Source organism: Tasmannia lanceolata, unplaced genomic scaffold (assembly GCF_043159265.1).
Source record: "Tasmannia lanceolata isolate RefF3 unplaced genomic scaffold, GAP_Taslan_0.1 ptg000006l, whole genome shotgun sequence".
Taxonomy (NCBI): Eukaryota; Viridiplantae; Streptophyta; class Magnoliopsida; order Canellales; family Winteraceae; genus Tasmannia; species Tasmannia lanceolata.
Window position 1 is genome coordinate 8,341,440 of NW_027518683.1, and position 17,239 is coordinate 8,358,678.

General features: G+C 37.5%; 1 protein-coding gene across 4 annotated transcripts in view; it reads right to left on the bottom strand.

Annotated features, from left to right (window-relative positions):
* Positions 1-6,373: 6,373 nt before the first annotated feature.
* Positions 6,374-17,239, bottom strand: part of LOC143879538 (sister chromatid cohesion protein PDS5 homolog D-like) — a 40,548-nt gene continuing 29,682 nt past the window's right edge. For all 4 annotated transcript variants that reach the window (XM_077381972.1, XM_077381968.1, XM_077381969.1 and 1 more), the window contains 5 exons: positions 9,280-9,331; positions 9,094-9,180; positions 8,983-9,011; positions 7,459-7,533; positions 6,374-7,379 (listed from right to left, as the gene is read on the bottom strand). In XM_077381972.1, coding sequence (XP_077238087.1) covers positions 6,563-7,379; positions 7,459-7,533; positions 8,983-9,011; positions 9,094-9,180; positions 9,280-9,331 — 1,060 coding nt within the window. In that variant the 3' untranslated portion in view covers positions 6,374-6,562. The remainder of the gene's footprint in view (positions 7,380-7,458; positions 7,534-8,982; positions 9,012-9,093; positions 9,181-9,279; positions 9,332-17,239) is intronic.

The window sequence follows — 17,239 nt, forward strand, 5'->3', positions numbered from 1 at the left end:
AAGTTAAATTCATTCAAGCAAATTTTATACTAGGGACATTTAAATATTAGACAAACTAGCAGCCAATATGATTAGAGTATACTTATTTTGAGGGGTTTTCCAAAAAAATAAAGATTTTGAGTATATTTTAATTATAATTTTTTTTTGAATGGTAATGCATAAATATTAAGAAGGGAGAAAATTTCCCAGAATCGGATTGAGAGGAAAAAAAACAAAAAAAAAAGGAAGAAAAACAACTCCTTATCGGCCGAACCAAATAAATGCTATTGTTTTTCTAGTATTAGGTACATAAATATAATTTATTGCGTAAATATGTTCCATAATATAAATAGAGAAAAGGGTGACTATGGGCTAATTGGCCATCGATCCATCATGGGAAATAGGTGCCACTTCAGTGAAACTTTAGGAGACGATTGGTGCAAATAGTGCCACTTCTAATCTCCAGCTCATCTTGATTAGATTTACCCTAACAAAATTGGGTAAAGACGATTGTTCAGTGTTCCTAAGATGGGTTTTTGGGAAAACAATGCGAGGACATGGGCCACAAAAAGTAAGTAGTACGTACTCTTTGATTGGTCACAGACAGCGGGCCTACGTGGACCCGGCCGCATAACCCCACATGACATTTTGGGTCCAATTTGCGTGTAAACTACAATCTAAAATACATTTTTAGATTGAAGTTCCCACACAACTCTCACCCAAAATCCAATTGGATTGCTCACATAAGCTGACATTAGCTATTTTGGTTTGCATGTGACTCATCATGCAAAATCTAAAGCTTATAGAGAAAAAGATTGATTAAATATAACATGTATATTTGCATATCTTCCTAATTGTTATCAGGATATTGCAAGAATCTGTAGATAAGAGACGTGGAGCGCAACCATGTCTTTTATTTAGAGGAGATTTCTTTTGTTTTTTTGTTTTTTTTTAAATACTGTCCAACGTTAGAAAAAAATGGTAAGACGGTGCTCATTTTCAATATTTCATGAAGTTTACGCGAAGTTTCAGATTTCTCTCTCTCTCTCTCTCTCTCTCTCTCTCTCTCTCTCTCTCTCTCTCCCAAGGGTTCATATCTCATTTCTCGTAGCTCTTTATTCATCTTAATTGAACTACAAAAATTACAAGCTCTTCTCTCTCAGTGAATATCACAGTGTTTCTTCCAATGTTTTGAAGTTAGAGGTGTCACGTTAAAGAGTTTTTCAAGTACTAGTTTCTAATAATTTTTTTCAAGTACTATTTTCTAAATTTTAAAGTTTATGAAGATATTAAGGTTAGCATTATTTCACTGTGCATATATGTAACTGATATTCCCACTTCCTATAGCAGCATTTCCACTAATTACTCTATCATTTTCTCAGAAGAAAATTCGAACAAAAAGAGGGAGGAAATGTAATCATTTTTTTGTTTTTACAAAACTACAAATAAAATGACTAAATGAGATGAAAATGCATTGATGAACAGACGTGCGCGCAAGGGATGAAGTGAAGGGCACCCTTGCAAAAACATAGCCGCCTAAAGGGCACCCTATTGCATCACCCAACGCCATTTATAAAGACATTGAAAATATTAAACTAAAGGATTGACAGATGTCATAGATGGGTGACGTGAATCCAGTGGGGCGCCCCTGCAAGTGAGATTTTCAAAAGACTCCATTCAGATTAGCATTCTTCCTATAAAGAAAGGTTAGCATTAATAGGAAAGGAATGCTAAACTGAAGGGCACCCCCATTAGATCGACATCACCAGTGAGCATTTATATAATGACACTGAAAAAATGCAGAAGTAAAGAATTGTCCTCAATTGATGATGACAAACTGGCCAGCTTGCCAACTATTAATGAATCCCAAGATTACATAACTTGCTAATACAAACGCAACGTTAGCTAGTTTGATTTTTTCCTTAAATAACAGTTATTTTTACTTAATTGCATGGTTTAGCTATAATTATGTTTTCAACAGCCTGTTGTTGACTTCTAAATATTCTGGGTTTTTTTTTCTTGCCATGTTAGTCTATCTTGAATCAGAGTATTCTGCTTACAACTAAGCATGGATTTGGTGATATTTTAGGAATACATGGTATAAAATAGGATTGCGAATTTGTAATATAATCAGTAGGGAATTTTCTAAATAAATGGCTTAAAACAATTGAATAATTATAATAGATTCTAGATTGCGTATCTCTATACAGTATTTATTTATTTATTCCCTCTAGAAAAACTATAATAGATTCAAGATTGCTTATCTCTATCATGGTTTTAAATTTCAACCGAAATCCGGACCGACACCGAAACCACACAAAACCGAAAGGGTCATTTATTTCGGCCGAAATTTCGGAATGTCGGTCGAAATTTCAGTTTTTCCGAAATTTGACACAAAAAATCTGTTTTTTTAATATTAATTTAATGTTTCACCGAAATTTCGACCTAAATTACCAAAATTTCGGTAATTTCGGCCGAAATTTAATAATGAATAAAATATTGTTTTTTTTTTGTACCAGATTTCGGTCGAAATTTTGAAATTTCAAGGTCCGAAACCGGTACCGAAACCGAAATTTTAAACCTTGATCTCTATACAATATTTATTGCCAACTGGGGTTTTTAATAAATAAATGAGTGTATAAATCAGGTATAACATATAATAGATTGAATGTAGTAGTAGATCAAGTATCACAGATAATAGATTCAATGTACTAGTACAATTTTGTTTCAGACTGGGAGATTTTAAGCAGTAAATATGAGAAGTGAAGGTAATTCAATAGTCAATTGGTAAACAAGATCCCCAGCCAGTAATTCAAGAATATAGTTAGATAAGGCGAGGTTTTTTTTTTAATGAGGAAACGTGTCATTTTGCTGCTTTGGCCATTAAGGTTTCTTTTTGGGCTTTTGTTATCTTTAAATGTGTTCTTAATAAAACCCCTTAAACACTGTTTACTTAGTGACTACTTAAAAAGCTATATAGCGAAACAAAAGGAATCAGAATGCGACACCCAACACCCCATGTATGCGCGCACAAACGGGGAAAATTATTAAACAATAGAAACCCAGCATTAGGCTAGTGATATTTCCACCCCCTTATTGCAAAGGTAAATGATATTTCCACTCCCTTCCTAAGCATCTCCACCCCTTTTGTTTGTCATTTTATGAAAATGACTTTATTTTCAGGAGAAAGACAAAACAGAAGTGGGAATGAAGCCATTTTTAGGGAGACAGGACAGACAAAAGGGGTGGTAATATCATTTTCCCCAATGCAAAAAGGAAAAAAAGAAAAAAACACAACGTAAGTACTTAAATTAGGCTAGTGATATTGGCAATACCATGTTTTGATAATCACACTAACTCACCTGTCTTTTATTACTTATCGTATTGCACTCCCTAAAAGCTCGCATAAGCAAATTAAAACGGAAAAGACAAGGCGAGTTAGTACAATTATCAAAATATTCATGATATGGCATGTACAGAATGAAAACTCCATCCTAGAATCTACGAGAAATTTTATGAAAGCGTTTCACATGGTAGTGCCAATATCAGGAGCCTTAAATTAATATAAAGTATACTTTATCCTTATTTTTGACATGATATCCCAAGCCCCGTTCTCTCATGACATGATTTGAATGTAAATGTTGGTGCGCAATGTGCATGGGGAAGAAAGGAAGGAGACACAAATATTCGGTGAGGGAGAATTCAAGAGTAGGGAGATGAGTCTCTTTAGCTTTGCCAGGAGTAGAATTAGCTTTACAAAAGCTGCCTATTCTGAGCAAAGTTGTAGGTATCTGTCCTTTGTCTCGGATCAATCACATCGCAACTTTTTTCAGGTGAACACTCTTTAGTCTTTACACCGCATCATCCCATATTTATATTGTATTGAAAATCTATCTATTCTATTATAATACAGCTTAGACAGGGGTTTCACTGTTCATGATGAACTGGAACTCCTCCCCATCTAGCATTCAATCCTAAGGTGGCATGCGAAATCACTTTAGATTACTATTCGCAAAGCACTTTCTCTAAAAATTCGGCATTAAATCCCCAAAGAATTTCTTACTCTATCAAATAAGGAGTCGGTTTCCTCTTTCACTGTAGTTACCAGTTACCACCCATTTTTGGATTAAAAAACTTGAAAAAGATAATTCTATTCTCTCCAAACCTCTCCTTCCCTAAATCTCTCCTCTTTCCAAATGTTTAGGGTGGCGAAGGTTAATTAAAGCCTTAAAAATGCTAAACTCTCCTTGACCGAAATTTTTTATTGCTATTCCCTAAATCTCTCCTCTTTCCAAATATTTAGGGTGGCCAAGGTTAATTAAAGCCATAAAAACGTTAACTCTCCTTGACCAAAAATTTTTATTGCTATTGAATCTCCCTCCCTCCTTCGTTTAGTTATCGGCGATCTTTTTAAATTGCAAAGATTTCGAGATTTTATTTATTCACGATTGTTTGGGATTTGTCACTGAAAGCAACTCTTCCCACTTCCATTTTTTAAGATATTAGTTGGATCATGTACATCCTAAATATGCTGTTAGACTTTGTCTTTCCCATTACAACAGAGATATCATGCATTCCAGTTGCTAAATGTTTAGACAGGACATGGCAAGAACAATTACTTGAGACAGTATTAAAATCTAATATGATTTCCCACCTCAGTCTTAAACGCTATCAAAGTAACATGCTCTGAAGAAGGGAAATTATTGCAGGAATAATCGCATGATACCAAATTAATCACATTTTATGAGAAATAAGAGCAAAATAATTTAATGTGAATTGCCAGTGGCTCATTGGATGTGATGATGTTAGGCTGCATATTATTACAGATTACCCAACAACTGACTTCATCAATAGAATGATTGTAGGAAGTTGTAGTTTTAAGTTTTAACCATAAATTCAAATCTCAAAATCTAATTTGTTGTTAAGCTGGTCTTCTGAAAAGATAAGAGGAAACTGGCTCTCTCTATTCCATGAACTTTCTTTCTCGGGCTTCTATAGCAGGTAATATCTGTAGGAATGAGTAAAATTCAAGTTCCAACTTTTTATGGGTTTTGCACATCTTCATTTCATGTTTCACTTATAATTTTTCACAGAGAGGGCATGTTCTATATACAAATTAAGATTCTAGGCATGTTTATTTAGAGACCTTTTTTACGCTACTTGACGGTCGGGCATCATATAAAAACTCGTTTATTTATACCTTATTTATCATATCACCTGTACATGATGTCGTTTACTTTTTTTCCTTCTTGTCCTGTGCATTGCACGGGTTCTCTCCCTAGTTTATAAAGATAGAGAAACCTTGCTCATAATCTCGAATTGATTATCCTGTTTTCTAAAATAGTAACCAAAATGGTCTTCTATGATAAGGACATACCTTACAAATAAGTAATTCTAGGATAAGAAAGCCAGTGCACCCATGGTTAGATTCTACTAGCCCATTTGGTATCCCTTCGTCGTTAAGAAATAGAAGAGCACAGGATACTTGTCAAGTGCCGAGGTAGAACAAGAAGATTACGCTTGCTATAAGTTATCTCAAATTGCAAGCCCAGGAGCTATTTAAATTGGGTTTAGAACAGAAGAAATACAAGCGGTACGTCATAGATGACCATGACTCGAAAGAAAGAGAAATTCAAGGACCTAACGAAGACTTTTGCTTAGGGAAATTGTTGGAAAAGGGATGGAATAAAATACTCAGAATCAAGATAAGGAATGATGATGAGCTAGAGTGGCTGTGTTAAAATATATTAAGACTAAAGTATGAAGCCCTCGTGGCAAAATGCTCTGTTGAAACTCTGCTTGTCACTCAATGGTAAGAGAGAACAAAACTCACAATGTACAAAGATTTGAAACAAGCTATTCAAAAGAAAGTACTAGCAATACATAAAGTGGCGATTATGATTTGTTTTCAATCCTAACAACTAGTAGAAGCATTACAGCTTAATTCCACCACACGTCTGCATTAAGGCAAGGATTCAACTAGGGAAGAGGATTCAACTAGTGAAGCACTCCAGGACACAAATCAATGCTACCTAACAATTTTTGGGTCCCATACGGAGACATGATTGTGCAATCGAGAAGGGACAACCCATCCATTAGAGTAGGAACTAACAAAATCAAGGGTTTTACATAACTAGGGAGAATCCCAAATGAGGATTGATGGACCGTGCTACTAGGATCACCCAATTAAAGTGTTCACAACAGCAATTGACCATACTTGCCTAAAAGCCATCGTCTTCTTTATTACTATTTTCCTCCATTGAAACCATAAACCAGCTAAGTGTTAGGTACCATTAATACTAGGAAAGAGGAGTAAAAGCATCATGGGAAGCCGTATTAATATGACTTTGCAACTTCAAGACAGATATATAACCTAAGAATTGAATGCCAAACCTCACAAAAGCCCCATCATCAAATTTGAGATCACTAGCCATTCATGGTTCTTGGAATGTCAACATGAAAGTGCCAACTATTTGGCCAGTGAAGAGCGGTGCGGCTGAAACAACAGGAGCATGCCTCCCAAGCCAGAAAAAAAAGGATGACAAAAATAAATATATTAACTTGAGGATGACAGGACAGACAACTATTTTCCACTTTGCCGTCGTCGCTTCTTCCCAATTTGAACCTCACTTTCCCGGGCCTTTCCTGAACTTGATTTCCCTTCAGAAAGATCCTCAATTGCCTTCTTCCCCTTCCCATTTTGCACCTCACTTTCCTGAGCCTTTGCAGAACTTGATTTCCCTTTAGCAGGATCCTCAATTGCCTTCTTCCCCTTCCCACTTTGCACCTCACTTTCCATAGCTTTTGCTGACCTTGATTTCCCTTTAGCAGGATCCCCAATTGCCTTATTCCCCTTCCCACTTTGCACCTCACTTTCCATAGCTTTTGCTGAGCTTGATTTCCCTTTAGCAGGATCCCCAATTGTCTTCTTCCCCTTCCCACTTTGCACCTCACTTTCCATAGCTTTTGCTGGACTTGATTTCCCTTTAGCAAGATCCTCAATAGTCTTCTTCCCCTTTGACGAGCCTTCTTTCCCCTTTGCAGAATTAACGATCAAATTGGATTTACCGGTTTTTGGGGTATCAACCTTCGATTTGCTGCAAGCTTTTGAGTCCTTGTGTTTGCCAGCAGTTTTAGGTGAATCAACTTTGGATTTAACGGCGCCTTTAGGTGTGTCATTCTTAGATTTACTACTGGTATCATCTTTGGACTTGGGACTAATTTTAAGAGCATCCTCTTTGGATTTATTGCCAGAATTGGGAATGCCATCTTTAGATTCACTGCCAAGTTTAGCAGTGTCACTCTTCAACTTACAGTCAGATTTAGTTGCACCATCCTTCACTTTGGCACCAGTTTTTGTACTACCACTAATGGATTTACTGGCCAAAGTTGCTGTCCCCCTGGAATAGCAATTTACATTTTAGACATCTCTAAAAATTACTGCAGAAATGAATACCGAGATAAGAATGCATAACTTACCTCTTTAATGGTGTAGATGTTTTTGCTTGCTTCGTAGATGAATCCAAGTTTCTGTTTCTTTTCCTTTTTTGTGGCCTGTACATTAGATACAGGCATAAGAATAGCCAAACAGATTTGTCAGAACATAACCATCTCCACAACAATGGAAAGCCACCCAGTGAGCTCAAGGATTGAATTTCAGAAAGTACAACCATACACTTCCAAGCATGCCAATTTCATTTTTTTTTTTTATTAATTATAGGCTCATTAAGAACCAATTTTATAAAACTAATTCATAATTTTTTATTGTGAATTGTGAGAATAGCAGGATAAATTTGGCAGACGTTTTAAGTGGTAAAACGTGTGCAAGTATTTTTCACTTTTTAAATTTTTTAACAAATTTTGTAGTATATTTTTCGAAACGAAACACAATGTTCAATCCAAGGTTTTAAATTTCGACCGAAATCCAAAATTTCGGGTTTCAGTTGACAACGAAATCGAAATTCATGATACTCGAAATCGTAATTTATTTCTGCCGAAATTTCAAAATTTTGGTCAAAATTTCGTTTATCCTAAAATTTCGTCTGAAATTTAAGGGATTTCACCCAAAACCTGGATTTTGATAATTAGTTAATATTTTCCCGAATTTTCGGTATTTTCAGTCGAAATTTTATAGGAGAAAAAATAGCCGTAACTTTATTTCGTCGGATTTCGGACAAAATTTTGAAATTTCAGCCCAGGGGTGACTTGAGCTCCTCTGTTTCTGAACTGGCCTTTTGCAGCATGAGGAGATAAGGACAAGTTATGAAATTGTTCTCACACTTATCCATCTTCTCGAGCCAACAGCATATAGCAGCAGTCCATCAAATATTGGAAAGAGTCCCCGGGGCACAAACCAAATTATTCAATCCGGTTCTCTCGTCAGATTGATTGATTGATCGTCCCAGAGTTGCCGAAATTTCGGTTCTAGAAAGGACCGAAACGCATTATGAAACCGAAATTACCTTGGTTCAATCTAGGATAAATATGAAATGACAACGACAACAAAGGGAAGCATTCTTGAGACGGGGGGATGAGAGAAATAGAAGAAGAAAAACAGGAACCATTTTGAAACAGCAAGATAATACAATTTTTCAAGGAATTATGTGTCATTTTATGACAACATTTCATTTTCCAAACAAAAACAGGAAGGGAACTAAGACCACGGCTACGTAACAAAAGCAATTAAACCCCCATATTAGCCTTTCAAAAGAAAACTATAAGACAGAAAGGTAAGCTCCTTGTGTAAGTCCTACAGAGAAACTCGACAAGTTAACCACAAGTACGAAGTTATGAGGCAAGGTAAGCTCCTTCTGTAAGTCCCAAAGAGAAACTCAACTAGTTAACCACAAGTATGAAAGTCATGAGGCAAGGCAATTCCAATAAAGGTGAAAATATTCAGATGACTGCTCAGAGCCCAAACGTAACAAATCTAAACATATCAATAACATCCACCAAATGGCAACTGAAGCATCACATGGTTTGGCAAAGAAAGTAGACACTCACATTTCAGAAGAGTTAGGACCTGATGGAACCTGAAAACAAAGTCCATTAGCAGAGAGGAAGAATATTAAGCATAAGCCAAAACTAATCAAGAACTAGGCAGCACAAACCAACCTCAGCCTTGGCAGTGAAACTTTTAAGAAACTCCCATTTCTCATCTTTGAGCATCAACACCTCCTCCTCATCATCAAGATAGTGAATCTATAAAAATGATAATAATCAAATCATGCAGAATAACTTTCGAAATAAAATTAAAAAATTATAGCAAAGGCAATCCAGCATCGATGTGACCCATCTTACTGTGTGCTTTCCATTAGATTTATCAAAAGAATCAACAACACCTTCATAAAACCTGCACAAAAAGGTTTTAAAATATGAGAACAACATGAGAATCATTGAATTAAAAATATTCAATGTAAGTATTTGATCAGGATATAGTTCACAATACGTGATATAAAACGCTAAAGCATAAATGGAAGCTGAAGAACGGGGGAAAAAAAACAAGGCCATGCATAAGACGCAAATGAGCTCTCACTACCAGGCTGCCTCGTTCGCTAATCTTAGTTACTATTTGTTTTGGCCCCAATGCCCTTGGGAGACAGTAAATACAATGATTCCAACTTACAAATAGCAGATCTACATCTCGTGATGGTCCACAAGATCAATGGTCTCAAACACCACACCCGTGTGTTGCGCAACTACGCTCGGCACTAATCCAAATCTATAATTGTCATGTGCATTATTGAATACGAATATTGGAGATACTACTTCGAAAATTATGCATATATTATTGTTTTATTAGGTTATGAAACTCCAAATGTTGTACTGGGGAATAGATGCGTGTATGCCCGTGTCTATAACTGTAGTACATTATATCATACACTTAGGGGTGCAACTTGGGTCGGGCTCAACCCAAACCCGACGGGTTCAACACGATTTTGGCTCGGGTTGGGTTGCTTTTCTCTCGGATTGGGTTGGGAAAAGCCAACCCGATTTAAATTTGGGTTGGGTTAGGGTTGAGGCCTTAGTATCCCGACCCGGCCCGAACCCGACCTCCATCCTTCGATTTTATCATGATTTACTTAGGGTTATGTTTTTTTCTTCTTTTTGCCATTTGGCCGGTAGATGAACCCGAACCCAACCCACTTTGGCCCTAGATGAACCCAAACCCAACCCAACCCGATTTGGAAGCGGGTTGGGTTAGGGTTGACCATCCTCAACCCGATGCTGGGGTTGGGTTGGGTCGGGTTAGGGTTGACAGAATGCTATCTCGGGTTGGGTTAGGGTTGGCCTCAACCCGATCCAACCCGACCCGAGTTGCACCCCTACATACACTTTTATAATATATCCTAAGCATGAATCTTTCCTTTGTCATTCATTTTTCAAGGAAATTTTTAATTGAAATTTTTTAATTGTGGATTTTTCACACCTCACACAGTAATGGCTGCAACTTGGATCGGGTTTGGTTGAGCAATTGCTAAAAACTAAAAAGTGAATTGGGATAAACCCGAACCCAAATTAATTTTATGGTAAAAGCTCAACCTGAATTCCAAAAAATCAACCGGGCTGCACCCCTAGCAATCGGTGAGGCCCACCATTTTCACCACATGTATTGATAACCATGCATAGAATCATAGGCGGGGTGGAACTTACCATTATACACATCATGTTTTGATATGGTAGCGCCACCATTTTATCCCATTCTTTGTGGCTGGGGCGGCCCACCATCTCCACCCAAAGACATACATTTGGTGAGGCCCACCATTTTACACCCATGAGTGGACCCACCATCTCCACTCAAACCCATTCATGTGGGGCTCAACATTTTACACCCATGTGAGGCCCGCCATCTACACCCCAGATCCATTTTACACCATGTTTTGATTGGGTGGTCCCACCAACTCCACTTAAACATATGCATCGGGTGGGGCCCACCATTTTACACCACGCTTTGATGTGTCTGTGTCAACAACAAATCTCATGGCAGCCCTGTCCAAATGTGGCACCCTCAGGATGAAATTGTTTTGAACTAGAGCGTGAGGTAGACTAGTACACAAAACTGACTTTACAAAAATAAAAATAAGATAACCCTACAACTCATCAATTATTACGTGCAGAGAGAGAGAGAGAGAGAGAGAGAGAGAGAGAGAGAGAGAGAGATGCTGGTGATGATATGAGACGAAAGTGTGGTATCCAATTGTTACAAAAAGGGCCAATGAGGATGCTCATTGTGCATTCACGTGTATTCATCTCAGGGATGTCTTAATCCACAGTCCTTGTAGATTGTCCACTCCTCATCGGGGCTTAAGTACTTAACAGAGACTCCAGGGACTTCTCAATCCACAGTCCTTGTTTTAAATCTGACACTCCACCATGTGGCATCCAGTTATTTGCAACTAAATCCAAAAGAGACTCAACAATCAATCATGGCTTTAAACCTAAGGTAGAAGCAAGCATGACGCAAGATGTAACAATGACAGCCATTACAACGACATATTGGCAGATAATCAAGAGGGATATAGAACCCAAGGGAAGAGGGAAGAATGATGACCCCGGCAGGTCAAAGAAAACCAACTTATCTGGCTTCCAACCACAAGAGGGATGCAAGCATCTTGCAAGATGTAACAATGCCGGCCGTTACAATGACATATTGGCTGAAAATCAAGAGGGATGTAAAAATTAAGACAAACAGTAATTCTGAAAACATATTGTGGCAACTATAACAGGTTCAAGAAAACAAACTAGTCTAGTTCCCACCCACAAGCAAAATATCCAAACCCCTATTACTACTCCTCATCATACACAGCTAAGGTAATCAATTTACCTAGGCAGTCCTTAGTGATAGCCACCACAATATATCTAGTGGCATGTACCAAGAGAACAGGACCAGGAAAAAGAGGAACATATTTAATGGAAAATATACTTCATTTGCACACTAGCTTTCTACACACCCTGATGCTAAGCAACTGCTTTCGGCAACATTGTGGATGAAAAGTCAAAAACAATTACCACCAGTCACATGGACTAAAATGAAAGATAGGTAATTGAATATGGGCGTTTTTAATATTATTGCAAAACTTTGAAGAAAGATTGCTTTAGGTAGTATTTTTTTTATTTTTTAGCATTTTATTTAGTCTAGATATGGGGCCCATCCTAACTCATTTATCCTACTGGTTGAAACTTCTAGACCCCTTATATTTATTTTTCGTCCACTATAATGAACAAACTAGGGTCCACCAACTTAATAAAAAACGGGTCTCTATATAAATACCCATCACACCCACCATAAGACCCTAATCTAGGAAAAAATGTGAAAACGAACCACACGTTGGTCGACTTTCATCCCTCTCTCCTCTCCCCCCATCTTCTCAATTTCTCAACCCCACTTTCCCCTCTTTCTTCTTCCCTCTTGGTCTATGCAGTCATATTTCTCTTTTCCCCACGACTCCTCCCCTTCCTTCCCACCCCCTCTCGAATGGGTTCATAAACCGCTCCCCCTCAGTTGTGTTCATAAAATGCCCCCATTCTACTAATATATTTCTTTTTGTTTACCTTGATCTCTTTTCTTAATTTGATCTATTTCTTGATCTCCATCTCTTTCCTTGGTCTTAATCTCTTTCTTGTTCTTGACTCCATATTCTTTTTTCTCTTTATCTTGGTTGTGATCAGTCACTTACCTCTGTACTCTAGAGGCCCAATATGCCATCTCAAGTCCAAAATAGTAGCCCAAGCCTCGTCAGAAACCAAATTAGATTAGACCTTAACCTGGCCAAAATTCGAAAACGTGGGGAAAAAACTAAAGAAAAAAAAACAAACCAAATTGCACCCCTAGCATAAACTATACAATTAAAGATGTCACGCTAGTCATCCTAAAGAAATCTCTATATATACTAACTTCTCAAAGTCCCAAATAAGAAAAGGCCATTAATGATCACAAGAGAAAATAATAATAACAATATGTGTGCAAAGAAATCGATGGTCCCATATGGCAACAAACGAACGCATGATAAACACAAGATGCGGACTTGATTAAAAGTTAGAAAAGAAAGAAAGAGAAAAATAAATAAAGAAATGAGGTTGGATACCTGGAAGCGGAATCTAGTATCAATGGGTGGCAGAATAAGCCTTGTTAAGGTGGTGCTAGCGAACATCCCAATCTACCAATTGACCATTTTCAAATGTCACATACGCATAGTCAAGCATTTACAGCAAATTCATCGAAAACTACTATTGTGAGTTGGGTGGGGGGTATCTCAGATGAGAAGCGAAGTATCACCTTGGTTAGTTGGGAGGAAGTATGCAAAAACCTATTAAGGGCGGAGGATTGGGTATAAGAAGATAAAGGAGGTGAACCAAGCTCCTCTAGGAAAATCGCTATGGAGGTTTGGTGAGGAGGAAACACAGCTTTGGGCCAAAGATCAAGTATGGTGCCACTCCAGATCAGTGGCTTTAGGCAACCAGTGGTAACAATGTGGAGATACACTATGCGTTTCATACACAAGTTTGCGGAAGGAACACAAGTTTGCGGAAGGAGCAAGATTCAGAGTTTATTCAGGGGATCGGATAAGGTTTTGGCAAGATAAATTGTGCTCTCAGCTCCCCTTAAAGGATCTATTCCCTGACATGTTCCTAATAGCGGTGCAAAAGGAGGTCCTAGTGAAAGACAGTTTTGATCGGAGAGACGGTAGGGTCGTGTGGAGGCTGATATTCTTCAATAGAGAACTACAGTCAATGGCCAAGTTTCCCGAGACGCTAGAAGGGTGCTACGTTAAGCAATCCGGAGTGGATAAAAGGGTTTGGAACTAAAATTCTTCTGGGGTGTTCACTATCAAATCTATCTATCACCACATTTGTGTCTTGCCATGTGCTCTCCAAAGTAGCTAGAGTGTGGACTACCCAGGCACCACGCATGGTATGTACGTTTGATTGGACTACTCTACTTGAAAGGATCCACATGATTAACTTCCTACAAAAGCGGGAGATGCCGATCATTGATCATTGTGCCCTTGGTGTAGAGGTTCGGGCGTCGGTTGACCACATTTTTATTCATTGCAAATTATCCAGGGAGGTTTGGAGTAGCATCTAAGTAAATTTGAGATGTCTTGGGTGTTCACATCTTAGCTTGCAGACTTATTGGATGGATGGTCAGCAATGCCATGGAAGAAAAAAATGAAAGATCCTTTGGAATGTTTCTATCTAGCAACCATTTGGGTGCCATGGAAAGAGAGGAATGCTAGAGTTTTCAAAGGATTTTCAAAGTCATCGTCCTTCCTTTTCTTCAAAGTGATCGCCCTAGCAATTTCCTGGGAGAAGATTCTACCTTGCTTTAGGTTCGTGTATGCTTTCGACCTATGGAATGCATGGAAAGAGGTTTGCTTTAGCGCAGAGCAATGTCCTGTGACATTGCAGGATTGGGAGCCTCCAGCCCATGGCTGTTTGAAGCTCCATTTCGATGGATCCAGTACGGGAAATCTAGGTCCCGCCAGTATTGGAGGTGTTCTAAGAGATGAGATTGGGACCGTGATTTGGGCGTTTGCAGGCCCCATAGAGGTCACAGATGCCAGCGAGGTGAACGTGTTCGTCGTACATCAGGAGATAAAATTATTAGATAAAAAAAACTTTGAGAGAATAGTGGTCGAGGGGGACTCCCTCAATGCGATACGATGGCTTAGAGGCTTCCATGTTTATCCCTGGAGATTCGCCCAATTCTTTGATGAGATCCAAGAACGAGTGGGAGTCTCGTCGATCGTCTTCCAGCACATCAGAAGGTCCGCTAAAAGATGTTTGATTACCTAGCCCTAGAAGTTTTGCTTTATCTTGTTTATGCTCTCTTGTCAATATGTTAATTGCTTGTGTTAGTTTTATGTATTGACCATCTCGGTCTCACCTTTGATTTTAATGAAAATTATTGCCATTCAAAAAAAAAGTATGAAAAACTATAGGCATGCAACATCCACTCGGCACAACATATAGAAAATTGTCAAAATCATAATTACAAATGCATAAAAATAACACAAACACGAGGACCCAGCACTGATACTATAAATATGGTTAAGAAGTTTGAGTGTAACACCAGTATAGGACTGGTACGGAATTAGCGGAACGCCGATAGATTTTTCCAATTTCATAGGGATGCATTTTAAGTATATTAATTAGTATTATTAGGTACAGGTTGGTATAACATTAGTTCAAGTTTAGCTGAGAATATGTGAATATAGTGGTCTTAAACTGACAAAATGTCCTAAAACTTGAAATGGAAGAATGACAGATAAATGTGGATAGCAATAGCATGATAAAAGAAGGCTACTGATATTGGCACTACCATGCTTTGATAATTGCACAAAATCACCTTGTCTTTTATTATTTAGCCAGCTGTCAAATTTTATTCTAATTCCCCAAAAAAACTCTCGGAAGCCAATAAAAAAGAAATGACGAGATGAGTTAGTGGTGGTGCCAATATCAGTAGCCTAAAAAATACCACATCGTAGTGTAATCATGCTATTGCTATCTGATATTGGCACTACCATGATAAAAGAAGGCTACTGATATTGGCACTACCATGCTTTGATAATTGCACAAAATCACCTTGTCCTTTATTATTTAGCCAGCTGTCAAATTTTATTCTAATTCCCCAAAAAAACTGTCGGAAGCCAATTAAAAAAGAAAAGACAAGATCAGTTAGTGGTGGTGCCAATATCAATAGCCTAAAAAATACAACACTATAGTGCAATCATGCTATTGCTATCTGATATTGGCACTACCAGGCTATTGATATCCACATTTAGCTGTCATTCTTCCATTTCAAGTTTTAGGACATTTTGTCAGTTTAAGACCACTATATTCACATACTCTCAGCTAAACATGAACGAATGTTATACCAATCTGTACCTAATAAAAGAAGGCTACTGATATTGGTGTTTTGATAATCGCCCTACATCACCTTGTCTTATATTATTTACCCAGCTGTCAAATGTTATTACAATTCCCCAAAAAACTCTCGGAAGCCAATTAAAAAAGAAAAGAAAAGATGAGTTAGTGATGGTGCCAATATCAATAGCCTAAATAATAGAACATTGTAGTGCAATTATAGACAAGATCATAGTAAAAAAAACATTAACATCTAGAAAGCAAATGATGGGGACATCAACAACAACAATGCGAAAAAATTCAAGGTTTACAAGCGCAGACGTGGACGAAACTGATGGTGGAGACTCTATCATGGGCCACGGACATGGGCGTCCTTTTTTTTATTATTTATCTTCTATTTTCGTCATTTTATTTGTAGCCTCCTTTTTAGGCATCAAATCGCATCCATTTGACGTGTTGTTGGTATTATTAGAAAGGTTTTTCAATTACCTATCTAATGAGCCCAAGATCACATGATTTGGATGTGATTTGAGCAAGTTATGAGTGCTTTTAGGAAGTGGTACAGATCTATTACGGGATTACTATTTTAGGTAAGTTTTTATCTTTATATAGTTTTACTTTAGATTAGATGAATGATTGAGATTAGTTTTTAACTTTAAGTTATCTTCTAGGGACTTTTTTCTTATAAATACATCTTATGAAAGCAATGTAAGAGACTTTTGAATATTGAATAAGGAATTAAAGTTTTTGCAAAAGAAGCTATTGAAGCTTGGACTTCTTCTCTTCCCTCTTCTTGGTGGCTTGGAGCCATTCTTCTCAATCCCCACTCATTTTCTCATTTCTATTCTCCTCTCAAATCGCCATAAACAAGTAAGTCACTAGTTCTTCAATTATTATTTTTGTGTTCTTAAACCCTAAAATACAAAAATCCAAATATCTCCTATATCGTTTAAGATCTCATCTTGAAACTTTGAAGGATTTATTTTGGGATTAAACCTTAGCCATAGCAATCAAAATTCATAGTTTAACAACCCTTTTCAAGGCCAATCAAATTTTCACACCTTTCAATCCCCAAAACTTGCTTTTGGAGATTGAAAGCGTAATCGGCCAACGTAGCAGCCCCCTAAACCTGAAAATCTAATTTATTTCATCATTTAAACCTATTATCTTTCAACCCACAGCAGTTTACCCAGAATTTCCAGATCTGCAAATTACCAAAATACCCTTTTGGCCTAAATTGGACCGATTTGACCCCGTTTTGTTGCTGCAGAAATTTATTACTGTTTTTCATTGGATTACTGCTGATTTCTCATCTTAAATAAGGTTTAATTCATAGGTTTTGGTACTGTTTTAATTATTCTACCTGGTCGAATTTTTAAAACCCCGTCCATTA